This window comes from Podarcis vaucheri (genome assembly GCF_965113315.1).
Source record: "Podarcis vaucheri genome assembly, chromosome: 5".
Taxonomy (NCBI): domain Eukaryota; kingdom Metazoa; phylum Chordata; class Lepidosauria; order Squamata; family Lacertidae; genus Podarcis; species Podarcis vaucheri.
In genome coordinates, this window is record NC_138763.1 from 59,450,423 (window position 1) to 59,476,901 (window position 26,479).

Sequence of the window (26,479 nt, forward strand, 5' to 3'; positions counted from 1 at the left end):
GGTTGCGTTGTCTGGGGACTCGCCTTTTCTCAGCGCTTCCCAGCGGAGAGGTGATGGTGGTTTTCCTTGCTGCATCCCCTTTGCCGGGTTGCTGCACTGTGGGAACCACCGCTTGAGGCTTTGTTTGGCTGCTGGTTGACTAAAATCCCTTATTTTGGCTGCTGATCCCTTATTTTCGAGGCTGCTGGTCCCTTATTTTCAAATCTGTAAGTTGACAGCTATGCCTTGTATGGCTCATTCCGGCAACTCCTGCAGCCAAGCTAGGGCCAAATGTATTGCTTTCCTTTCCTTTGGGTTACATCAGTGAGGCTGAGGAGTGTGTGTGTCTTGTCACCTGGGCAGTGTAGGACCCCCATGCACCCCACCCAGGCTTGTGCCGTGTGGAGGTCACTTTGATGCTGCCAATGCAGCTGTTTGACTTCACCCTCGGAGGCGCATTCCATTGTCTCCTGAGGCAGGCGGATGCCCACAACAAACAATTCATGCCAGTCCCAGAATCTTTCTACTGGATAGTCACAGCCAGCTCTGATTGCATCAGTATACATCTCTGATCATGCTCAAAACATAGCTGTGAGTAAACATATTTGTTTTGGGCCTTGATTTTTATATTTGACAGAACCAGGTGCTTAATAGAATTTAAATATTCATTTGAATATCCAGGTAGATAAATGTACTAGGTGCTACTTATTGCCAGCTTTGTGGCAGAGCTGCATTTTAGCTGAGGGTGGGTTTTTTCTTCTTTTTGAGCAATGTTTAGTGATTGCCACAATTAGTGTTTCAAGACAAAATGCACCATAATGCAGTTTATGGGTCTTCTTACTGTTGCAGTTGCGTACAACTTGAACATGTTTTAAACAGCGCAAATATTGCAAACCTTGCTCCAAGCCCTTTATCACTTTGGTTGCCCATTTCTGTGCCCTTACCAGCTCTGAAATATCCATGTTGAACCATGGACACATAACCACATGGCTCAGAATTTAGTTGTGTCTTGTAATTGACTCAGTTTTGCTCATAGTTATTTGTGAGGCTCTAAAAAAAAAAGTAATCTAAATAGAAGCCCAAAGATTGGAATGGAAGAAATTTTATTGAGCAGAACTCAGCCTTCTTCTTCTTCTTTCGTTGTGTTTGAAATTATTAAAAGTAATAGGAAATGTGGGTCTATGGGATACCTATCTGCTTTGCAGGAATTGGGGCACCTGCTTCCAAGCTGCTTCTTATTCTGGAGAAGTAGGGCAGGTAATAAAAATAAATCAGGTTAATGGGTAAGTCATAACTAAAATATAAATCCTCGGGACAAGCAATCTTCTGGCTACAGCAAGGGTAACCATAATATCAACACTGGAGCATTAAGAGCATACTCTTACTAGAATGACGGCACAAAAGATAGAGAGAGAGCAGCACAATAAATATGTGACAGCCTGCCTCTGATTTATCGGGAAGTCTTCAAACACAACCGCAATGTGGTATCTGGGCATGGGCAGGAGTGGAGGATTTTTCAGAACTTTTTTGGGTGTGCTGGAATTCTTATTATTAATTATTAATTTTGTTGGCTGCTTTATTTTGCCCAAGTCCAACCCCAAGCAATTTACAACCAACCAAGTAAACAAATACATATGGCATTGAAGGAAACTTAATGCATTCTTCCATTTAATGCATTCTTCCATTTAATGGCATTCTTCCATTAAATCACACTGATCATGCTAATGCTGTGTGTCATTTCCATGGTCTGGGTATTAGATTTCTTGCTTTCTACTGCGGAAGTTTCGATCTCAGAACAGGTTAACGTGTTTGCAATCCTCCAGAGGTCTTGTCATAAGCAGTTACCAACTTGTAAATAACATTTTTGAAGTTGCTAGCAGAAAAATACAGAGGTACCTATTGGTAGGACCAGCCAATTCTGCTGCTATGCAGTAGAAGCAAGGCTCCACCTCTTCCTTGAACTCTCTAGCAAAGAGAGGTGGATATTTCTTTTACACTTGGGACAGTTTCTTATCAGCATCTCTGTGCAAGTGATAGGAAACTCACCTTCTCTTCCAAGCCTTCTGTGCCTGTCAGAGAGCTTGTGGGAGAGGCAGAGACTTGTGTCACTTGTGGAATGCAAAACAGCAGCCCTTTTTATTTATTATTATTATCTTACTCATAACGCAACCTGCCTCTTTTGGAAACCCACTGTGCATGCCACAACACTTGCGTGGAAAGGGGAGGAACTGGCATGAGGCTTGACTAGTCACTTACCGGTAAACTGATATATTTGACTTCTGGGTAGCACTTCGCAGAAAAGGTCCCTTCAATTTTGTCCCACTTCAGGCTTGAAAATAGGCCCTTTTCTGTTCACCTGTTGCAATAATTTCTTCATCCACACCTCTCTTTCTCCCGAGGAAAAACTCGGTTTAGTGCTGAATTGGGACAATCAGCAACCCGGTTTTCCGCATACTGCCATTTGTTCCAATTCAGCACTAAAGAGTGGGTTTTCCCGGGGGGGGGAGTGAAACACAGGCAGAATTGCTCAAACTCAAGCCCAAACATGTATTTGTTTGTTTGGTTGGTTGTACATTGCTTGGGGTTAGCCTTGGGCAAAATAAAGCAACCAACAAAATTAATAATAGTAATAATTCCAGCACACCAAAAAAAGGTCTGAAAAATCCTCCACCCCACCCATCCCCAGATACCACATTGCGGTTGTGTTTGAGGACTTCCAGATAAGTTAAGAGGCAGGATGCCACATATTTATTGTGATGCTCACTCTTAACTTTTGTGCCGTCATTCCAGTGAGAGTATGCACTTAATGCTCCAGTCTTGATATTACAGTTATCCTTGCTGTAGCCAGAAGATTGCTTGTCCTGAGGATTTATATTTTAGTTATGACTTACCCATTAACTTGATTTATTTTTATTACCTGCCCTACTTCTGCACCCATAGCATGGGGCAAGCAGAAAACCACTAGGCTCCATGCTTTCTAGTCATGAGACAAGCATAAGTGTGGATGAGCCCCTTAGTTTAATGACATGACACAAATGATTACTACAATCATGTGTAGCTCTCAATATTTTTGTGGGTAGGAACACTTGATCTCCTGATAAGGATATGAGTAACAATGAGTAATTGGACATTTTAAGGTGATTGTTTAGGGAGGAGCAATCTGTACAATGTTCTTTTTGCCTTTGGAAGATTTCCTTATTGCTATGTGTTGGATGGAGGAAATGTTTCTTCCATTGCCACCAATTACGAGCATGTGGATAATGACTCCAGTTGCTATTGGAATTGTGCCAAGAACAACTCTACTATAATTTCACCATCTATTTACTTTCAATCCAAACGGGGCTGTTTTGTTCTTGTGGATATAGTGCATTTCATTGAGTTTGTCATGAAATGTAAATAACACAGCATGTGTAATGAGTGCAGGGATTTTTGCATCAGCGGTTGGTTTTGTTGTTGTTGGCCTATCAACTTCAAATGTATCTCTAAGCTTTTAATTCTTCATATAATTCTGTATGTTTTTATAGTATTCCTTCCATTTTCATTGATAGCTTTAGAACATACTGAAGTGATAGATTTGCTCTGTCTTTTCTTTGATATGCTGCCGAATCTGGGAAAGCATGGAAACATAGTAAATGGCAATTAACACAATGACTGGTGAATATTTTTGGATTTACTTCTGGTTAAAGTTCCTGGATTTGCTATATATTCTTGTGGAAAAAGTTAAGCAATGTTGTGTTTAGCATGCAAGCAGAGATTCTGTATGAGAGCCTTGTGTATTGTTTTTCAAAAAGGCCACAATATATAACTTTTTACATTAAAACTGAATAAGGTAACACTAATATATGGGGGAAAGGTTACAGTGGAGCAATAGAGAAAAATGTTGTTCAGTAGGAACTTTTTATTTGTCATTAAACTATAAACAATTCCGAGCATGAGCTTTTGACAGAGAAAACAATGTGTTCAAGTAACATTATTGATCTGATTTGAAATGCAATTATTGATACATTTTCAAATTTGATGTGACTTGAAAGAGGGTCAGTAACTATGCCAGGCGGAAATTATATAGTTAGCTTAATTGCAATGACTTTCTTGAATTAAAGGCCGGGTCTTTGTGACTAGCAAGCACTTTCCATACTAAACACTGATGGAATCCCAGTGTACATACTGAATGCTGGAGAATTCATTCGTTCTTTCAGATCCTCCAGAGCGAGTATATACTGCTAATATTTTTATGGACCACTCAGTTATTGTGGTTTGTTTGAATTCTGATCGTTACAGCTGGGACATCTTTTTCTCCATGCAGTTTGTCTCACTCGAACAGGATATATGCCAAGAATAAAAATGTTTTGATATTTGCATAAGCTAGGATATAAAATTTTAATGTTAATTAGCATTGGTTTGAATTCTTCTCTGAGACAAATTGCAGCATTCTTTCCTTCAGATAGTGCTAAGCAGGTGAATACAAATTGATGATTAAAAATCCCACAAGTTTTAATCAGATCTTTAATTTTTAAAATTTGTTTTATTGTCACTTAAACTTGCTTTTGAATGAAATTTGAATTGAATTAGCACAAGAATTTAGCTCTTAAAACTCAATTTATGGCTTTTATTAAACACAATGAATTATTTCCTGCTTCTACGCATAATGGTAAAAAAAGGGGAATGTTTGACTTGAAATCAAGCATTTATATAGGATGTAATAGATCATGTATTGTATTGAACTATACTGTTTTACAAATTTTGAATATTTATGAGTTGTATGAATTAAAAGCCATGCTGTGGGTTAAACCACAGAGCCTAGGACTTACTGATCAGAAGGTTGGCGGTTTGAATCCCCGTGATGGGGTGAGCTCCCGTTGCTCGGTCCCAGCTCCTGCCAACCTAGAAGTTCGAAAGCAGGTCAAAGTGCAAGTAGATAAATAGGTACCACTCTGGCGGAAAGGTAAATGGCATTTCCATGCGCTGCTCTGGTTCAGTGGAATTTGCTGCCAAGGAATGTGGTGGAGTCTCCTCCTTTGGAGGTCTTTAAGCAGAGGCTTGACAACCATATGTCAGGAGTGCTCTGATGGTGTTTCCTGCTTGGCAGGGGGTTGGACTCGATGGCCCTTGTGGTCTCTTCCAACTCTATGATTCTATGATTCTATGATTCACCAGAAGTGGCTTAGTCATGCTGGCCACATGACCTGGAAGCTGTACGCCAGCTCCCTTGGCCAATAAAGCGAGATGAGCTCCGCAACCCCAGAGTCGGCCAAGACTGGACCTAATAGTCAGGCGTCCCTTTACCTTTACCTTTATGCTTAGGAACATAGGAAGCTGCCTGATACTGAGTCCATATAGCTCAGTATTCTCTACACCGGCTGGCAGTGGCTCTCTAGGGGATCAAGTGGGGACATTTCTAGTGTATTGGGAGATGCAACACATCAAACATGGAACCTTCTGCATGCAAAGCAGATGTTCTACCAGTGAGCTATGGCTCTTTGCCAGTTTGCTTTGCATTTCAGAGAAACGTTTTTGGCAAGTCATTCCTATGTCACAGCCCTGCATATCTTTATCTGCACTGGATACTGTGATGTACTTAAAAGTCACCCACGTCCTCAACTAAGTACAGACAGCCAAACAGAAATCCATTAAATTGTTCCTCTCCCATGCATCAAAGGGACACATGAAGAGGGTTGTGGCAGTCAGCAAGCACTGTGCCTAGCAATTGCATCGACTGATTTCACCAGGATGCTTCATCATGTGTAGCATCTCTGCGTATAGCTGTTAGTATGTGTGTAGAATCCCTTCTCGTGTGCACTAAATGTATGTGGATGGCAAGGCATGTGGTTACTGGACATGCTAATGCATGATCCCATGACCTGTCACAATCCTTCCATGGGTGGTAGCACTGGTTGTATTCCTGTATCCTAGTGGTTACATGTTTGCTTGTACCTCACCTGTATCCTAGTGGTTGTTGAATCAGGAGGTTCATTTTTGAAAGCCTTGTTTATATCACCTTGAGAAGGAGAAGGTAAGAGAAGAAAACACCAGAAATCAGCTAAAATAGGAAGGACTAGAAATATGCAAACTACTCCTCCAATAGACTTTGAAACAGGAAATGTGGCTAAAACAGTGGACCAAATGGGAGGAGCTGATGCTCAAGTGTTGAGAACTTAAAATAGACAGTGCATTACGGAAGACTGTGGCTTTCAAATGCCTCCTAGATAGAAATGAATGTTCAGTGTTTGTGAAATGAGTTAAACTCAGCTGTTCCAGATAACAGCCCTACCGCACTTTAGTAAGATAAAATGTAGTTGCTGTCCTGTGCTGCGGAATGCACACATGTGATATTGCCACATCTGCTTTTGCACGCTGATGCATGGGCAGTAAACTGCTTCACGTGCCGCTTCCCCTAGGACAAGCGCCATCCTAGTCGCAGTGATGCAGACAGTTCTGCTATCTCAGAACTTTACCACCTTTATTCTGCGATGTGCTTGACTAGGCTTTGTTCCATGCGAGGTGTAAATTTGCTGTGAGAATAAGCATTTTTTTTTGCAAGCTGCATACTCTCTTTGAAGGGGAAAAGACTTATTTTGAATATAGAATTCATTCAATGTTTTAGTAAGGCAAGGGGAAAATTGCTAGTAAAGTTTTCAGAGGGATGGCTATCCTGTTAATCTGCTGTAGCAGAAATAATAAAGTCTTGCGGCACATGAAGGCCAACACATTATTTTGATCTAAACATTCATAGAATTTTGTCTTTATTCACCACTCACCTGTCCACTTGAACTGGGAGAAGAGTTGCATAGGAGAAGAGTTCTTGTTGCCTCTGTGCGCTCTGTGGCTCCTAACACTCTTGATAGCTGGCAAGTCTCCTGTTAACTGACTCCTAAATTGTCCCTTGTGAAGTGCTGTGATGTGCTCCCATCTGCTATATTAGGCAGCATATCTTGGTCAAGTTACCTTACATTAGAATGCTTTGACAGTTTTCTGTACTAGTCAGAGAGGGGTTCAGTGTGGTATAGCTGCAATTCCCTTTTAAAAAGCCAGTGGTATCACTGTGTCAGGCTTACACTGATTCCTTTGGTTATATTGATGCCTTTCCCATTAATGTGAACAGAATGTAAATGAACAGAACGGTTGTTAGTTTTTTGTCTGCTTGTGCAGTCTCTGTTTGAGCTGGCTGTTTACTTACTTAGCTTTGCTACTTGATTTATGAAGAGGCAGTGGTATCCTGGCGATTAAAATTTTGAATAGGTTTGTGTTTACTGCATAATTTTTGACATACCGGGTCAACATTCCATCACCGCTTGGCTTCATAAACCACAAGCAATTACACTGCATGTCCTCTTATTTGCCAGCTGGTAATTTAGGATGGTGTTTGGTTCATATCTTCTTAGTTGTGGAAATTGCCATTACTTCATTGCCATAGCTTGGATTTTTCAAGAATTTCTGCTTGCTTGTATCACTGTATTTAAGTGCCTGTAAATTACAGGTGATCAATTGTATGACCTTTAAGGGAAAATTCAATCTGTTCCCCCGCCCTATTCCTTTGTGATGGCAGGCAACAACATCTCCATTTCACCCCCTGCACACAGTTGCTTTAAGGTTGATACAGCTACTCTAAAGGCTTTTCAGTGTCTTTATTTCACTGTGGATTCATTAAAATTCTGGTTTGACGTATGGGGAACTGAGATAACAAAAAGCCCAAGGCCACCCAGGGATTTCTAAGGTTTCCAGCCAAACATTCCATCAACCGGGTGATAACTAGCTCTGGTTACAAAAGTAGGCATGTGTGAGAGATCCTCTCATCTGTTTGTATAGTTCTTCACGAGACTCATTTACAACCCAGGTTGGCTTTTGTAGCCTTGACCTGGCACATTCATTAATACGGGCAATGATAGACAGCTAATGAGACTTAAACCTCCTCTTCCAGAAAAGTCATGTGCACCAAGTTTACAGGGGAGTTTGGGGTATCATGTACAGTGGGATGATACATGGTCACCCTTGCGCATGCATGCTTGGCCTTATTGTCTCTACCAGTGTCATGCAACTGTCCTTGGCCAAAGGACAGGCAAGCTGTGCCAGTAGTGATGGCTGGCGGTATGGCAGCACTGAGATGATTAATTCCTGGCTCCAGCTCACAGGCACCAGCTTGTGTCCTTGTGTTGTAGGGGAACATGATCAGCAGAGTGCTGGGGCATTCTAGAAAGCATTCAGGTACTTTGGGATTTTTTAAAATGGAATATAGGAATTTAGAAATAGAGGCATTTGTGGAGCAGGTGGCAAAAATATGAGGTGTCCTCTGTGGTTGGGTCAGTTGTGTGTTTTTGGCTATGCATGTTTATTTCGCTATGCCTTTTAAGCTGAGCCCAGCTTCGGCTGGGGAGGGCGGGATATAAATAAAATTTATTATTATTATTATTAAAACAGTGTGGCTGGCTGGCTGTCTCTTGCTCAACTCAAGTAAAATATTATTCCCTATATATAAGGAACAGGGCTAGGGTCGTTGCACTTGGTTCTCCTACTTTGCCATATTTATATGTTACCTTTCAAAATCACGTTTGTGTCCTGCCTTTTCTATAAGAAAATCAAAGTAGTTGGTGGTTTCATACTCAGGAGCTTTCTGCCTTTTTAGAATTGAAGTTGAATCAGGGGTTTGAATTTCTACTCCCATTGCAGGGGGTTGGACTTAGAGGACCCTTGGAATCCCTCCCAACTCTACAATTCTATGATGAATTCATAGTCCCTGTACTTGATTCTGTTGCAAAAATCTCAATAACCAGAAAGGAGAACAGGACTGTAATAGAGTGTTGGGGAGTTGGGGTTAAATTGTAGGAAATGCTTGTGTAAGTTCAGCCACTGTTCTTCCTCTTCTTGCTTTTGGGAGGGGATAACAATTCAGGTTGACATTTGTTTCACCCTGCAAAATAGCCTGAAATAATTGTTTGAGTAATACCCAGCTTCCAGCCTTCAGCTGGAACTAGCCACCCAGTCATGCTTTCTGAGGTCCATGCTGCTCCTCTGCCTGGACGGACCTTTTTCGTTTTAATTGCTTCCTTGAGTAATTATTTTGCTGTGTGTGTGAGAGAGGGGGGGTGAGGGAGGGAATGCCTGTTATAACAGCAAGAGCACATACAGGTTTGTAAGCCTTTAGGAGTAGAAATAACCATTATATTCTCCCCCTCATTGCTGTGGAGAGCTTTTCTGTCAATTTACAGAAGAAGTGCATGTTCACTTGTGGGTACAGATTGGAGCTGGCAGAATGGTGTCTTGGTGCCCCAGCCACACCCCTCAACTTCTCTGCATATGTTGTTGCAGCGGTTAGTTTTGGGGAGATCCTTTTTTGGATAAGGTTTCATTCCAGTGGCAAAGCTGGGGCAAGCCAAAAGCCACCCTAGTAATCGCCTAGGCCAGCAGGTTAACAAGGGAGATAAGCATTCTCTGAAGGGCCAACTCAATATTACTTTAATTATTATTCTTTAAAATACAGATGCAAAGAGAACTGTGAGTCAGATGGTCGCTAAGGATAGTTTCCAGTTCTTCAGATCAAGCGACTGAATTTTTGCTCTGCCAAATGCCTGCAAGATTTGAAAGGAGTGAAGGGAAAAGAAAAAAAAAGTTTATACTGTCTTAGATATGATTCTGTTTTCTTTGAATAGCACTCATCAAAGGGAGGGAAAGATGGAGAACTGATTTGGGGGGGGGGAAGGCATTAAGGTTTTCCGTTTTGGCACGTCTGTGGACTTCTCGTTTCTTTCGTTTTGATGGTGATTTAGCATTTCAATTTGAAGTTGTAAAAAAATCTCTTAGGCTAACAGGCCATTACTCATTGCACTTGCCTTAATGAAAGCACCACTGATGTCCGGAGTGCTTCTTTTGATGTCATTCTGTTTACTACACTGCTTCGTGAGGTAGGAACTATCCTTTTCTTGAAGGTTTACACGAAGATTTCAGAGTGCGACTGTAATGTAGATAATGAAAAATTATTATGCCACATTCATTGAGACATTCAATCTGCAGCTTAATTAAGTTGGAATGAGGCCAATTTAGTTCCATTGACTTCATGCGGTTTGAAGGTATTGAAATCAATGATGCAAATGCTGAGTGCGTAATGTTTGCATAAAGTGAGCGTGTCCTACAACCCAGTGAAGCCAGGGTGCTTAGATTTTAAGCCTATTTAATGCTATTTAAATCTAAGCGCTTCAGTTTAACAGGGTTTTGAATTATGCTACCTGTATGCCCACAATCTGTAGCTACATTTTGATACGTAAGCTAAGAATGTTTGGTTCCTTATTGGAAGAAATCTATAAATTGGGCTTGGAAGCCTCAGGCTGGTAGGTTTGGTCAGACTCCATGAACTTCACTATCTGGCCCCTTGAAAGTCAAAAGCATCTCCAATGATGTTGCCCCACCTTGCTCATGGTGTGGACCAAATTTTCTTCCAGAGCCTACATAAACTTCAGATGTTTTCAAGGGAGTTGGGCAAAGCTTGATTTAAAGAGGCTTTGTGTCACAGGTGGTGCAGGGATGAAGAACTACAAAAGGGGGAGAAGCATTTCCCCTCCCCTCTACTATTAGAAGTGCTGAGTAATTTCCACCCTGGAGTTGTTTCAGACATTTCCTAATTGAATGCTTTGCTGCTTTGTGGGGTGGAAGGGTATGAGCTAGTCTTCATACGCAGTACTAGATATACGGCTTCCTGTGCAGTTTCTATTTGCAGTTTAGTGTAGCCTTTCAATCAAGTAAGCTTCCTGTTTCTGTAGACAGGTGACCACTTAAATGAACGAAGCTGTCCTGAATCAGACCAGAGGTCCACTTAATCAGCAAGCAGATGCTTCCTGGAAGACCATAGGCATAAAGGCAGTGGTCCTCTCCCACTGCTTTGCCTGGAGATAAAGAAACAGTGATCTCAAACTCTTGAGCAGGGCTCCAGGATTTGGAGCTTGTTTCCTAAGTGAAAATCATACACCTAAACCAACAGCGTGCCACATTGTGTGGGTTGAAGCTGCAAGATTCCCAGTGTAGGTGCACACCTAGTGGGGGAATCTAGGTCATTTGGTAGTGCCTTGCCCCCCTATACCTATATTGCAAACGCATTTAAAACTGTTTCGAAGTTCTACACATTACATTCCTTAATCCACATCGCTGTACCTGCTGCTAAAACAGTATAGGAACTAGGTCCTAGCCTCCATGGTTGCTGAATAGCCACAACATTTTCTTTCTTCAGACTCTTTTATTTTTCTAACTCTTAAATATTTGTGTGAAACCAGAGGCAATTGAGCACTAGAAGGAAGGTGAGAGACCTTCATGTTAAATGGTGATTTAACATTAATCACTCTAGCACACAAACATGCTGATATATATGCACTGAAAAGCAAAGTGCATTTCAGAATACAGAAGCCTTGCATTATCAACAGCGTAACGTCTGTTTTGCCTTCGCCTCTGGCTTCATTAATAGTCTTGGAAGACTGTGAACTGAAGATGAAGAATGAATTCAGTGGCTCTTCACAAATTAGGTGCATGAAGTGTATCAAACAAGTATAGTACATAGGTTATATATACTCATGGGAACTCTCCCCCCACCCGCCAGGTATATGTAGAATCATTACTGCTTGGGGGGGGGGGGACATCATTTGCAACTGCTTCTTCACATTTTTATTGGAAGTATCTACCTTTCTTCTTTAAGTGTATTCAATGTTCTTCCCCATCCCTAGCATGCAGTGTTAGACATTCCCCAGGTGCCGGGCACATTTTGTGACTGGTGTGGATCCAGTTGAGGCCAACTGAAGATGTCTTGTTGCCATGTTAGGCGACTGACGTCTCCACCATTTGTCTGGTGCGCAACAGAGTTTTGTGCTGCTTCACGTTCCCCCCACCCCCGGTGCCCCACCATCTATTGTGTGCCCGCTGGCCAGCCATAGAGATGTCTTGATGCTATTCTAGATTGTTTTGTTGGATGTTTTAGTGTGTTGTAAACCGCTTTAAGATTTTTTTCTTTTAACATATAAGGCGGCATAGAAATGAAATTGATGGTGATGATGATAATAATTATTATTATTAATAATAAATTGCACTGCCAAAAAAGAAAGAAAGGTGACCAGTCAGTCGGTTGTGGTGACCATAACCTAGGTTTTAGGTGCCATTTGGCAATTAGCTTATATATGCAGCTAGCATGGCGGTTTGGAGTGGTGGAGTGGGTATTTGTGTTTTACAATATTCACACATAGCCAGATAAATAGCAAAAGCAATTTTACAAAAGGGACCTCATTACCAAAAGCAAATTCTCACCCGGTCATTTTATTGCAATAAAAGGCAGTGGAATCTATATGCTGTAAGTGCACTAATTTTACCCAGTACTTCTGTGGATGTTAATCTGTTCCTTACCAAGTTATTGAGAGCATACTGGGGCCTTGTAAAGAGATTCTCTCCCGCCCCTGCTTACAGCCATGGCTCTGTTGTTAGCGCACTTTTGGAAATGACAGTGCTTTCCTCAACCCTTTCTGACTAGAAAGGGCTTTGAGAGCATCGCTGTGTGCTTCCCCAAGCCAGTAAGTTCTCTTCTGGCAGCATCCTTTGTTGTTAAATGCCTAGGGCACACCTATGCTGTGCCTACAGCATCTCCCACCCCCCTTTCCCCAACCATCCCAGCTCTAACGCTGGAGTTGACAAGTATTGGAGGGAGGATCAAATGCTACTGTCTGCCAGCTTGCTTGCTGGCAACTGCTGCTTACTCCAAGCAAGGAAGTGAATGATGAGCAGTTCTGCTAGCAGAGGGGCAGGCAGAAGTTAGGCTTGGATCTGCTAGTAGATCAATATATGATGTGCAGTAAGTTGACAAGGGACTTCCAATTCCAGTTGTCTAAGAGCAGCAGCAACAACCCCCGACTCCTTTTAGGGGAAATAATTTATTGTTTCTGTTTTGTTTCCCTGATCTCAGGTAAATGAGATGTAGATTTGTACTTGTTTATGCAGCTCGTTTGGGTATGTGGCACAGAAAGCAGTAGATAAAACTGCAGTGTTGCACCTGGCTCTGGTTGGCAGACTTCAGGTTCTGTTAAAAAGAAGTGAATCCTTCAAGGCTGAAGTCTCCCTGGTTCTTCACTAGCATAGACAACGGGGCATGTTGTACAGGTGCGACTGGAATGTCCTCAGCTGAGACTGCCCAAATATTTGCTCCATTCTGGAACTTTCTGGCTAGCAGGCAAAGTCAGCAGGTGTTAGAACAGCGTGGAGTCCAGGAAATGAGAGGGCCGCAAAGAGACAAGAGTATAAGCAAGCTCAATATTATCTGAAGGGAAATATTCTTTAAATATCACCTCAATTGCACGTAATCTAAACCTGCAATAAGCTGTATGGAACAACAGGAGCAAAGTGCTTGCTGAGCAGATAGCTCAAGCTGACTTAGGCAAATCTCCAGGTCTGTTTGTTATTGGAGTGGAAGAAGAGAAATGCTAGATTCAGCTCTTTAGTTTCTTTGGCAGCAGAGCACAACTCCAAAGCACTGTGTGGACCATTTTACACAATTGCCAGTAGTCCCCACCCCTTCCCAACGTGTGTCAGCTTGACTCAGAAAAATGTTACTGGGCATCCTTTTGGACACACTATGGTCCTTCTTCCCCACCCCAGTTAACTGGGTTCTATCAGCAGTCCACTTCCTTGGTGCTGTCATGCTGCAAAGAGAGAAATGGAAAATCTCTTTCCTTCACCTCTCCCATCTAACATGCTGCTTAGCAGTGCACCAGACCAGGATGGAAGTACCCATTGGAAATGTAGTTTTCTCCAAAGTTTTCTACAGTATTAGTGGCCCTTGGAAAAGTTCCATTGAGATACTTTGGGTTTATGGCCAGATGCATTTCTGTGCAACTCGCCAGAGAGGGGATAGGCAATCTTCCCCAACTGCTTGAATTCCCTCACCCACAGCCAACTGGAGCTTCTAGCATAAGCTAGTGGAGCCCTGCTGGATCATGCCAAAGGCTTATCTAGGCTGGCATTCTTCGTTCCCTATGGCTAACCAGATGCCGCTCTTAAGTGGGGCTTGGGTGCAATAGCCTTTTCCTACTCGGGATTCCTAGCAGCTGATATTCAGTGTGCTGAGAGATACACAGTCTCTTGATACTGAAATTTTCATTTTGTCTTGTGCTTGAAGATGAAGTATCGTACAGTTTGTTTTTAACTAGGTGAATGCTTGCACCTAAAGCACAAGCTGGTTGCTGTGTATGCAAAACTTACAAAATATTACTACACAGTGGAGTTGCAGATGGTCTTGGGAAACGCTTTTAGAAAGGGAACCAGTTATCAGTCCCCACTGCTTGTGTGGTACCTTTGGGTGATCAGTCTGCAGTACAGATGTTAGGGAAATGCTCTTTTACAGTCTTCTCACAGCTGATAGCAAAAGTTTGGTGGAAGGAAAAGTTGGAAAAGTGAAAGCAAAGACCGATGCTTTTTTTGTAGTGGGAATGCATTTTCACCAATTGCTTATTTATTTAACTACTGAAGAAGGGGAAAAAAGCCAATGAAATGATAGTCTCCTTTCCTGTCTCCTTGATAGTAGTACAGAGCACTCAAATGTATCTGCAGCATCTCTGCTTACATAAAAAATACTACGTAGAGCACCCTAGGGTATTGTGTGGAGGCACCTTGCTAAATCGAAGCAGGTCTTAGATATTTTCAGTTCCTAGACAGGTAACTGCCTGGGAACCACATGCCTTCTGCCTTGAGTTTTATGATGGAATATAGTATATAAATGCAATAAAATAAGTTAAAATAAAATAAATAGCGCAGACCATATCCCTGCCCAATTAGTAGTCTTCATTTTTCCCCCAGACCCATGGCTGCCTGGTAGCCCAAATGTGCATTTGTGGAATTGCCTCTTAATTTTTCACTATGAATTTTTATTGTGGCGAGTGATGCTGCTGATGTGACCCATTTTAGCTCAGGCGTTTACTGTTTTTCTTTTTTTACTCCATCAATTCAGAGTAGCCTCATGTTGGAAAATGGGGCTGGGGAAGATTTCTTCCAAAATGGTTTTAGTTAACTGTGTTGCATTGCATATTTTAGCTACTGTGAGTAAGATCCTGTGAAATTAAGCACTGCCAGTATTTGATTATGTGTTCAACCTTCTGCATTTGAAACCGGTAGGGCTGCAAAGTGCAGAAGGTTGGCTGGGTGTGTATTTGCTTTATGGAGAAGGAAGATCATGAAAGATGTATTCAGTGAGTGGTCAACCATCAATCATGACTTCCTTGTCAGTTTCCTCCAAAATGGGAATTGTATCTATGGCAAAAGAAGTCCCTTTAAATGGATAACACACTGGATGTGAAAAGAGCTGGTTGCTATAGAGCAACTGTGCTCTGAAGCTCTGATTAAGGCGTACAGTAGCTCTTTGTTAGAGCTAGTTGCCAAGCCAAGCCAATTCTTTTGCTGTTGAGAAAGCAGGCTGAGTCATGTGACTTCTTATTGATTTCGAGTGAACAATTTTCCACTTTTTTGTTTTGTTTTTGCAGGGGGAAAAATCCCACCTTGGTTTTCCCCTCTCCTTTAATGACAACATCTGTTGTTCAAACGTCTATATACATTTCTAGGGGTTAAATGCTATCTCGCAAGCGAGCAATATAATTCCTTATTCTGCAGCTGGCTGAGAAAATGTTGGTGGCAGAAACTGCAGCTGTTTGCAGAAAGTTTCTCTCTGACAATTGGCTTAAATGAAAGGGAGAGCCTGGGGGAATTGCTGGAGCAGACTTTTGCTCCGCAGTGGTTGTTACAAGCCTCCAGGTCTTGGGGAACTTTAAGGATAGATAAAAGTTAGAACACCCTCCTTTCTTCTTCTCCTTCACAAAGCAAGACCCTGGGTTGAACTTGTCAGTATAGAAGAGATGTTCACACATAGGAGGAGTGCATTTTTATTTTTTTACTTTTATTTTACTTTTCAGAGACTTCTATTTTGCTTTGTTGCATAAGTTCTGTTTGGTACTGAATGTTTTGCTGAGACTGAGGTTTAGGTAAGTGGGTATTGTACTTTGGTACGGTACACTGTTGGTGGGCAATAGTCAATAACATAGCTTAGCTCGTTGAGTTCACTACCACAGTGCTAGAGATATTATGAGCTCATGACAAAACCCTGTCCTCTGCAGTGGTTGGGGTGAAGAAATGCTTGTACAGTACAGCAGGAGACTTGGTGCACTGGACACTTTCTGTTTTCTAAAGGTAAACTTATTGGGACCTAGCACAACCATACTTATGGTAACTGATTCCAGGGATGCAACGCACTTTCTTGGACAGGAAGCATCTATTTGTTTAGAACCTAGAAGTATTTAATAGTATTTAGCAATTACATTCTGCTGTATGTGTGTGCAGGTGTGCTTGGAGGGGGGGATAGGCCTTTCTCTTGTTTTAATTTCTGTCTCTGCAAAAATTTGAAATTCACCATTTATACTTTAATTATTTAGAAATTCATTTGAAATTCACCATTTACACTTTAATTATTTAGACAGGGATCCTTAAAGACTGAATGGTATGAATTGGGGGGGGGGAATCTGTAAATTACTCAGATCACATGATAGAGTAAGAGTGGTAATTTTGGTTAAAAGTGCCAGAGCAAAACCTGGGAGACCTGGGTTCAAATCCCCACTTGACCCCACTGACCTTGGGCCAGTCACTGTCTCTCTGCCCAACCTGCTTAACAGGGTTGTTGGGAAGATGGAATGGGGAGAACCATGTACGCAATCTTGAGCTCCATGAAGGAATGGTAGAATATAAATGCAATAATATACAATTTGCATGTCATGCAGAAGTATGGAATTTTGGAGCTTGCAGGGATCTTGGGAGTTCATCTAGGTCATCCTTTTGCTCAGTGCAGGAATCTTCTAAGCTCTACCTCCATGGAAGGAGAACCCAACATCTTCCAATACTGTCTGTTTGGCTGTCAGGCACCTTGTACTTTAGGAAGCTTTTAGCCAAAATCTGCTTCTTTACAGTTTCCGTCCATTCATTCCAGCTCTGCCCTCTCAAGCAACAGAGAATAAGCCTGCTCCTTCTTTTGTGCAGTGGCCCTTCAGGTATTTGAAGACATCTGAAGACCACCCCACTCCTTAGTTTTCATCAATATTTTTATTTTATTTATCTGTTAGTACTGGCCTTTTGAGCCTGACTGCTTTTAACATAATTTGGAAGCACCCCATTTCAATTCCCCTAAAACCCATTATTTTTTGCATTATTTGTTATACCCATTTGTCACGGTACAGGTGATGTCTAGAAAGCAGAAACCAGTGGGCATGAAGAGAAATTATGTGAATTCAGCTGGTGCAAGAATATACAACTTATCTAACATACTAGATGTTCTGTATAAAGCAAAAATTACAAATAACCCAGTTTCTCTCATATATATATATATTACATTCATGCTTTTATTGTGGTGGCTATGACTCAAAGCATATCTAGCTTGACATTGACCTATCCACTTTCACTGATTTCAGGCTTCATTGACTACTGTTGAATCCAATTCTAGTGGTCACACAAGTGCAAACCCATTTAGAGTGTCAATTTGGCAGTGAGTGGCTGAGATAAGCCTTTAGCAAGGTGTATTGATTTCTTGTTCCGATCTTGTCACCTGTGTCTTGCACCTGCTGTGTTGTCAACACCATTCAGTTTTTAAAGTTTGTGCCTGAAAGAGCTGGGCTGCTTGCTGCTTATGTTTGTGTTGTTCGGAAAGTCATTCTGTGGACAGTTCCTTTGGCAGTGCACCCACCACTGGTCTTGGACCTGTGGGACAGGACACCCTCCGAATAAAGCAAGTTGGTGGCCTTTTTATAAATTCATTCAGGCTTGTAGCCATTCTTTTTGCTTCCCTTATGAAATTGTGTGGAACAGGATTTGATTACATGCTGTACTAGAGATAAGATCTTGCTGTGGTTACTGTCCTGTGCTGCGTGTGTATTGGATTAATGTGATTATTGAAAAAAACACGAGTCCTTTTCTTTGGAAAATAAACTAATTCTATGTTGTGTTCAGACCACCCCAAACAAAGACTGAAGATATCAGTTCAGCTTTTAAAGATTCATAAGGAGGGTGCTTGCTTTCTGTTTGTTCATGTTATTTAATGGATTTATAATCCGCCTTTCAACTTTTAAAGAAATAATTACTATGTAATCTCTGCTTGTTTTAAGACATCACACTGTACGGCATGCAGTAAATTGCTCCACAAGTTTGCAGTGACATCGTATCTTCTTAATCAGGGGCAATATTGTGCTGAATTTTCATGTATTGGGAGATGCCTGTTTGTGTGTGAAAGCTTCTTGTTCTTTCATTTCATTTGTAAGCCCCATGGCTTATCTCTACTAGATTGTTAAAATAAGCAGGACCACAAAGAAAGCATAATGAGCTGGAGGAGGCACAACTTGGAGTGATGTGATAAATACTCAATTCCCATAGCTTCTGTAGCACAGAATGACATTCAGGCATGTGAAAAGATTTCTTAAAATGGTGAGGAGCGATTTGAACACAACATTTTGTTTTATAATTTCAGCAGAAAGCTAGAGGCTTGTTAACTGTTGTTCACTGTGGTTTTAAAACCTGTATGTGGATGACTATTACCAGTAGAAATATTGCTCAACTTTGGAAATGCTTTCATTTCATTAAGATCTTGGGTACTGCTCTGATTCTTCAGGGGTGAATGCTGGAATATCAGGTAGAATATTGTCTCTTGTCTAGGACAAACAAACTCTGAAGCCTTATATTTCCTCTTGGTCTTCATTGGTGGACAGAGTATGATATGTTTACGTTAACTCATGTAATTTCCAAAAGGGAAGGGACAATTTAACAAGACAAATGAGTTCAGTTAACTTGATAGGCCTGAGAGAGCTAGTGTAGCATAGTGTAAACAATGATCTTAGTCTCATACTTGGTTCACCCATTAACCATTATCTCTTTAATCTGAAGAACTATACGTCATTCAGTCTAGCATCCATACCAGTACCAGAAAAGGTATTAAAGGAGCAAATATGTCTGGCTGCTTTCACATTTCACATAATGAAAATGCATTTGAACTGCTGTCTTATTATTTGTGGCGTGAATGACTGCAATAGACTACAGAAGAAGAAAAAACTAGGTGTATACCACAGTTTTCCAGACTTTTCATGTTGGTGACACACTTTCTAGACATGCATCATGTTGTGACACAGTAATTCAGTTTTACTAGCAAAGTGGAGGTTAAACTAACCCCTTTCCAGCTCTGGAAGGAGCGTGGGGATCATTCGTGTGACATACCTACACACTACAGCCAACAAACTAATGTGTCATGACATACAGTTTGGAAAGCTCTGACGTATACATAAGATGCTTGAGTGAAAGGGTGGGTGGGGGAAGAGAAACACTGCAGCTGTGACATAGCTAGATTCCAGTATCACATTGTCTCACATGACTTAACTTGACATAAACAAGTTAAAGAAATGTGAAGTGCCATAAGACACCTTTGTCACTGGCATATGAGTCTCCAAAGAGTTCCTACATTGTGATTTTAAAAACCAACCAACATGGGGGACCTCTTTAGGCTTGCTATCCTATGTTGGATCCCTCAGGGACTATTTGCTAGCATTCCATCTCTGGCACAGAGGCTATTTCTAGCGCTTCCTAAGGTTGTAGGATAAGTTAAAAATGGGAGTTTAACTGAAGGATTGCCAATTCCAGTTGGAACTGCCTGAACGTTAGGATCTTCCTCTGGATTTCCTTGCCTTTAAGGTGAGGCATGTCACTAGTAATAAGTAGATAGGATCTCTTAAACTGTGGCTACCTGGCTCTAGGATGCTGCCCCCAAATCTTTTTGGAGTCTATTTAAGACATTTTCATTTGCCTAGGCTTCTTATATCTCCTGCTTTGTTCTTGATCTCTGCTTGTTTTTAATATTGAACATGCTAAAGTTGTGCTGTTCTTATTTATTGTTGTTTTTTAAATGTTTTCCATGTTGTTGGTTTTTCCTTTTTAAAAAACCCCTACACTTCACAATCTGGGAGCCTCTTTGGAGACTAGAGTGGGGTACAAAATACTCAAAAGAAATTCAACAAATATTACTGCTGTAAAACAACCTTATGATTATGATTATTAAAAATATCAAATCAGACTCACCTCCTGATACAGCTTTCTGTGCAAGCCCCCCCCCCCCGTGGTATTTGGTGTAGGCTTTTGCATGTGTTTCTTCACAGTGTACTTTAGATTACATGGGGTTTGTACCTTTATTGTAAATCAGCACTTCTCTTATAAATGGTTGCAGTTGCAGTTGCAATTTCCCTTCCCAAAGAGAATTAGATTTTCTGCTTTATTCTCTCTTTTGGGACTGCTTCAAGTAAAAAACAAAAAAAGAAAAAGAAAAATAACTTTGCTGAGCTTTGTATGTTCCCAGTCATATCTCTCACAAGTTGGCTTTAAAAAAGACTTTTAATTAAAATCCCATTGCAGAGTTCCTTAGATCAATGTTCCTAATTTATCAAGAGTTCAGCACGGAAAGTGACTGACAGCTCCGATCTGATTGCTGTTTGGTTTATTGTATTTAAGGAGTTGTCTGTCAGAAGAGCAAAGTGCTGTAATGAGTGTCTGCATCAAACTGCCATGAACTTACTAGCATTCTTTCTCATGGTCTTGTAGATTGAGTGTTGAATCAGAATCGGGGACAGTTATATGTGGGCTTGGGAGTGCTAGTATTGCGCTCTGCAGCAGTGCTTCTCAAGTTATCTGAGGTTGTGGGCTGGCAATTCCTCCCCCTGCCCCATGTGCCAGGGACTGGTACCGTGTTTGGTCCCTCAAGTATCCCACCCAATCTGGGTTGTGGTGGAGTTGCTGTGAACTGGCAGCTCATTGGCTAGCGCTGGTTTGCGGGCCAACACTTTGAGTAGCGCTGTTCTGCAGGCCAGTGCAATTTGCTTCTGCTCTGCTGCCTTTATTATATGTTGCTTAGTAGTGGGCTGTGGAAATGAAAGGCTTGTGGGCAACTCCATATATTTATATCACATGAGTTTATTTTTGGATAAATTGGTGGTACCAAACCTGTGGACTCAGAAGCAAGATTTATGTATGGACTATAAATACATCTGAATTCCCTCTTCCATTGGTCCTTCGTTGTTGTATCTATGGCTAAGAGTAGAGAGAACCAAAGCTACATTCCTGGGCATGCTTTGTTGGGAGAAAGACCCACTGAAAGTGAGACTTGCTTCTGATGAGTAGACATGTTTAGGATTGCCCTGTAAGTCACTTTTATACAGTACTCTTAAGTATGGTAATTTATTTATTTTTTAAACACAGATGGCTTGTCATTTCATTAAAAAAAACCTAGTGAAAAACAGTCTATAATTTTTAAACATAAATAAAATAAGCAGTCAGCAGAGAGAGGCTGTATTAATCTCCCCTTTCAAGTGCTTTGTCAAATAAATTTGACATAGGGTGGTCTGTATTGTGCCTCCAAGCACATAATTTATTAACTGTTAGATCAGGGTTTCCCAAACTTGGATCTCCAGCAGCTTTTGGACTACAGTTCCCATCATCCTTGACCACTGGTCCAGCTATCTAGGGATGATAGAAGCTGTAGTCCAAAAACTGCTGGAGACCCAAGTATGGGAAACCTTAAAGGTAAAGGGACCCCTGACCATTAGGTCCAGTCGTGGTCGACTCTGGGGCTGCGGTGCTCATCTCGCTTTATTGGCCAAGGGAGCCGGTGTACAGCTTCCGGGTCATGTGGCCAGCATGACTAAGCCGCTTCTAGCGAACCAGAGCAGCACACGGAAACGCCATTTACCTTACCTTATCTACTTGCACTTTGACGTGCTTTCGAATTGCTAGGTTGGCAGGAGCAGGGACCAAGCAATGGGAGGTCACCCCGTTGCGGGGATTCGAACCGCTGACCTTCTGATCGGCAAGTCCTAGGCTCTGTGGTTTAACCCACAGCGCCACCCGCGTCCCATGGGAAACCTTGGGTTAGGTTATATCTAGTGCTCTTGTTCTCTTCTTCCAGAAGTGACAGAACACTTACTTTTATTTTTTGTGTTTTAGAATAACTGCTGAAGAGCCATTACAGTATGTTTTTTTTTCTTTGAATGCTGTATTTTAATATTAGGTTTCTTTATTTCCAATGGGAGAAAAAGATATTGTCTTTAATACTAAAAATAATTACTTCTAATGATTTTAATTGCAGTGGAAGTACAATGTGCACATGTAAACTATGTGCAAAGTTTACATGGTTTGTATCAGTGGTGGCTAACCTGTGACCCGTCCCCCGTCCCCCTGATGATGCGGGACTACAGCTCCCATCAGCCTGTAGCACTGGCCATTCTAGCTGAGGCTGATGGGAGTTGAACGACATCTGGAGGGTCATAGGTTAAAGATTCTTGGTTTACAATAGGAATTTCTGAAGTATATGGGAAATTGGGGCTGCAACTCTTTTATACACAGTATAGAAATAAGTCCCAGTGGGGCTTACTACTTTTGTATAGAATTGCATGGTAGATCAGTTAGCAGTTTTATTTTTATGATGGATCTATTGCAGCATTTAAATCTCCCACCCCACAGTTTCCCAGCTCCTCTAATATAGTGCTGATGTCTCCTATTTCCCCCTTCTCTTCTCCAGCACACAAACTTTTAGGCTGTTTCTTGCAAATATCTGTGTTCTGAAATTTGCAGTAAAGTGTGTGTAAACAAGGAAGTGAGTCAGTTGAAAAATGCATCTGTAGCAATTTGTGTGTCTCCTATACATGTCCCAAGAAGAGTGGGTGTTATTTTCTTTTTTCTTAAAGAAAGATAGTGCCATTTCAAATGTTAATTTAGAGCTGTGTTGGCAAGGCCACACTTCTCATGAAATTCTGTGAGAATATAAGAGAACGAAAGAGAATGACTAGAAGAAAATGCTGATGTAGCTATATATATATATATATATATATATATGCTTTATATATATGATGTAGCTATATATATATATATATATACACACACCCAAAACACTGTTAAAGATATGAAGATGAATGCTGTCAAAAGCTGTCCATTATATGGTTTTAAATCTACTGGGTATTTCCTTTTCGAAGAGCAGACTCATGCATCTTGTTTGTTCTTTAATTTCTCTTTGGATATTCTGTTTAATAAATAAAGTTGAATCTGTTTAATTGGGTGGAACAACTGTTTATTATTGGTTCTGTCTCGCGTAGCAAGCCAGTATGAACTGATGCTTGATGTGTCAGTATTTTACATCTCAATGTAAACTACCAGGTTGAGACTTAATAGAAGAAGACAGAAATGTTTCTGGTCAACAGGGCTGCTGATCCTTAGATTAAGTGGCACCCTCTTTTGGATGGACTTACATTCCTTCTGAATTAATTAGATTCATAGCTTTAGAGTGCTCCTGGATTCTGCTCTACTCTTAAGCAGTCAGGATGTGATAGCTGTGGCTAGGCATGCTCCAATATTATTTTACTTATGGCCCATTGAGTACAAATAAAAAGTAGCAGATTATAGAATGCATAACAAGGTGGAAAGAGAAATGGCAAAACAATCATTGATTATTTAAGGAAAATGGCAACATTTAGAAATCTTGTAACTTGCCTAGTAAGATCTCTTCAATAAAATGAGCAATAGAGAAATGGTCTTGCACAGCTTAGGTTGACACCCCAACTGCACCTGTTCCCGAGGAAGTGTGTGTGGACAAAAAAAAACACTGTTTTAGGTTTTTAAAAACTCCCATTTTCTTCTCTTTGAACCCTGTCTGCTCCATTCACGCCCCTGTTAGGGCACGTATCAAATCTTACAACCATTTTGACTGATTGAGTTTCTGTGCTGCTTTCCATTGAAGTGTATCCCAAAGTGGTTTACAAAGCAATAAATAACAGTAATAAATGTGACAATAGAACATCACACTTGCAGATAAGAATATCACAATTATAATGCCTTGGCCTTTAAGAGTTGTATAATATTGATAAATACACAATAAAACAACTATAAGTAATTATAATATTCAAAGCAGCAGCTCATAAATGGTCCTGCATACCCACTCACGTTTGTCAGAAGCCCTGGCCTGCATCTCATTGCCATCAGTGCTGTGGTTAGTGGAAGAGAACCTTCTCATCTATGGTGTTGAGCTTCTGGAACTTCCTTTCAGATCGGTCATTTAATTAAAGACATTAGGCACAGGACAGATGTTCTTGTTTTGGAGTACTTGTGACGACCAGCTCTTAAATACTTCCATTCTTCTCCTTGCTCAATGCTTGTTGACAATTGAAACTTACGATGCTATGTACCATATTTTTCGCTCTATAAGACGCACCAGACCACAAGACGCACCTAGTTTTTGGAGGAGGAAAACAAGAAAAAAAATATTCTGAATCTCAGAAGCCAGAACAGCAAGAGGGATCACTGCACAGTGAAAGCAGCAATCCCTCTTGCTGTTCTGGCTTCTGGGAAAGCTGCGCAGCCTGCATTTGCTCCATAAGACGCACACATATTTCCCCTTACTTTTTAGGAGGGAAAAAGTGAGTCTTATAGAGCAAAAAATACGGTAAAGTGAGTCTTATAGAGCAAAAAATACGGTAATACCATTTTGTATGGTGGTTTTAATTTTTGTTGGTCTTTATCACCTTGAGCAAGTAAAAGAAGTAAAATACATTTTTTTTTAAATGTAAATAATGAATAAATAAATAACATAGGACCAGTTTATACATTTAGCACTCCTTCTTTCTGTATGATCCTGTGTTCCATCGCAAAGTTTCAGAGGGTAGGACAAATCCATAGAATGAGCCTCTCTTGGAGGAACATGTGGGAGAAGATGCTGCTTATTCAATCCATAATTGCTTTGTGATCATTTTTTTTTAATGAAAAGTGGTGATACATGCAGTTACACTGGTTAAATTCCAGAGGGGCTTCTTATACGCAGATAGTGGTTTCAGCTGTGCCAACAAAACAAAACTGAAATGTTACTTTTTTAAAATTTTTCTAATTAGCTGGTGGGTTTCTTTTGGCAGTATTTTTGATGCTAAAAACTTGACTTTTCCCTCCCTCTAGCATTCTACAACTATGATGCCAGGGGCCCAGATGAGCTGTCTTTACAAATAGGAGACACCGTCCACATATTGGAGACACATGAAGGCAAGTGGAACAAATGTTTCTTCTGAAACCATTCTTCTTCCCGTCATGACTGCCAGCGTTTGGGTTTTATGTGCCTGCCTGTTTTAGCAGATGAGTTCTATTTTGAAACCTAATGAAATATTGAAGTATTTAAATGGGCAAAGAATTAACAGTTACTGCACATTAAACGAGCAGGCTTGTGATAGCTGAAGAATAACCTTTCTAAGATGCAAATTTTTCTTTTTCCCTCCCTCCCCCTCAACCCCCCCCCCCAAAGATTGATATTTGTGCAGCTTAATTTGTATGGATCTCTAGTAGCATCTGTTGAGTGGTTAGAATGGCAAGATATCCCTAAGAAACCCTCAGACTTCAGATAATATACAAGGTCCTTTTAAAGGGAGTTAATTTTGAATGCTGAAATATAAAAGATACTTATCTTCTAAACTGTAAGTCTCTGCTGTGTGGTCTGTCCTAAAAAAACCCAATATTTTATTTGCACCCCTTTCAAAATGAAGTTAATTATTATTATGTATTATGTATTGAATTTATACACTGTACTATACCCCCTGGTCTCAGGGCGGTGTACAGAATAAAATCAAAACATAAAACCACAAAATCCATAATCAAAACAACAACAACAACCCAATAACCCCTCCTCCAACACCCCCCATTTTAAAAAGGGCATAGGATGTCAATCAAATCAACCAAAGGCATGGTTAAAACAGAACGTTTTTGCCTGGTGCCTAAAGGTGCATAAGGAAGATGCCAGGCAAACTTCCCTGGAGAGAGAATTCCACAGACAGGGAGCCACTGCAGAGAAGGCCCGTTCTCGTGTTGTCATCCCTCTCGAGGAGGAGGCACAAGAAGAAGGGCCTCAGAAGACGATCTCAGGATCTGGGTAGGTTCATATGGAAAGAGGTATACCTTGAGGTATTGCGGTCCTGAGCTGTTCAAGGCTTTATAGGTCAAAACCTGCACTTTGAATTGGGCCCGGAAACTAATTGGTAGCTAGTGCAGTCTGACCAAGTTCACTGTAATATGCTCAAGCCATCTTGCTCTGGTGAGCAACCTGGCCACTAAATTCTGCACTAGCTGCAGTTTCTGAACTGTCTTCAGAGGCAGCCCTACATATAATGCATTGCCATCTAACTTTGATGTTACCAGAGCATAGACAACAGTAGTTAGGCTATCCCTGTCCAGATAGGGGCATAGCTGGGCAACCAGCCAAAGCTGATGGAAGGCACTCTGGGCCATTGAGGCCACCTGAGCTTCGAGTGACAGCAAAGGATCCAGGAGTACCCCCCAAGCTACAAACCTGCTCCTTCAGAGGAAGTGTAACCTCAGCAAGAGCAGGTGATCTCCCACGCATCCAGTCTAGGGAACCACCCACTAACAGTACCTCTGTCTTATCTGGATTGAGCTTCAGTTTGTTGGC

At 41.1% G+C, this 26,479-nt stretch overlaps 1 protein-coding gene across 2 annotated transcripts in view; it reads left to right on the forward strand.

Moving 5' to 3' along the window:
* The window catches only part of DOCK1 (dedicator of cytokinesis 1), a 361,394-nt gene that overhangs the window by 14,149 nt on the left and 320,766 nt on the right, over positions 1 to 26,479 (forward strand). For both annotated transcript variants that reach the window (XM_082222828.1, XM_082222829.1), the window contains exon 2: positions 24,982 to 25,065. In XM_082222828.1, coding sequence (XP_082078954.1) covers positions 24,982 to 25,065 — 84 coding nt within the window. The remainder of the gene's footprint in view (positions 1 to 24,981; positions 25,066 to 26,479) is intronic.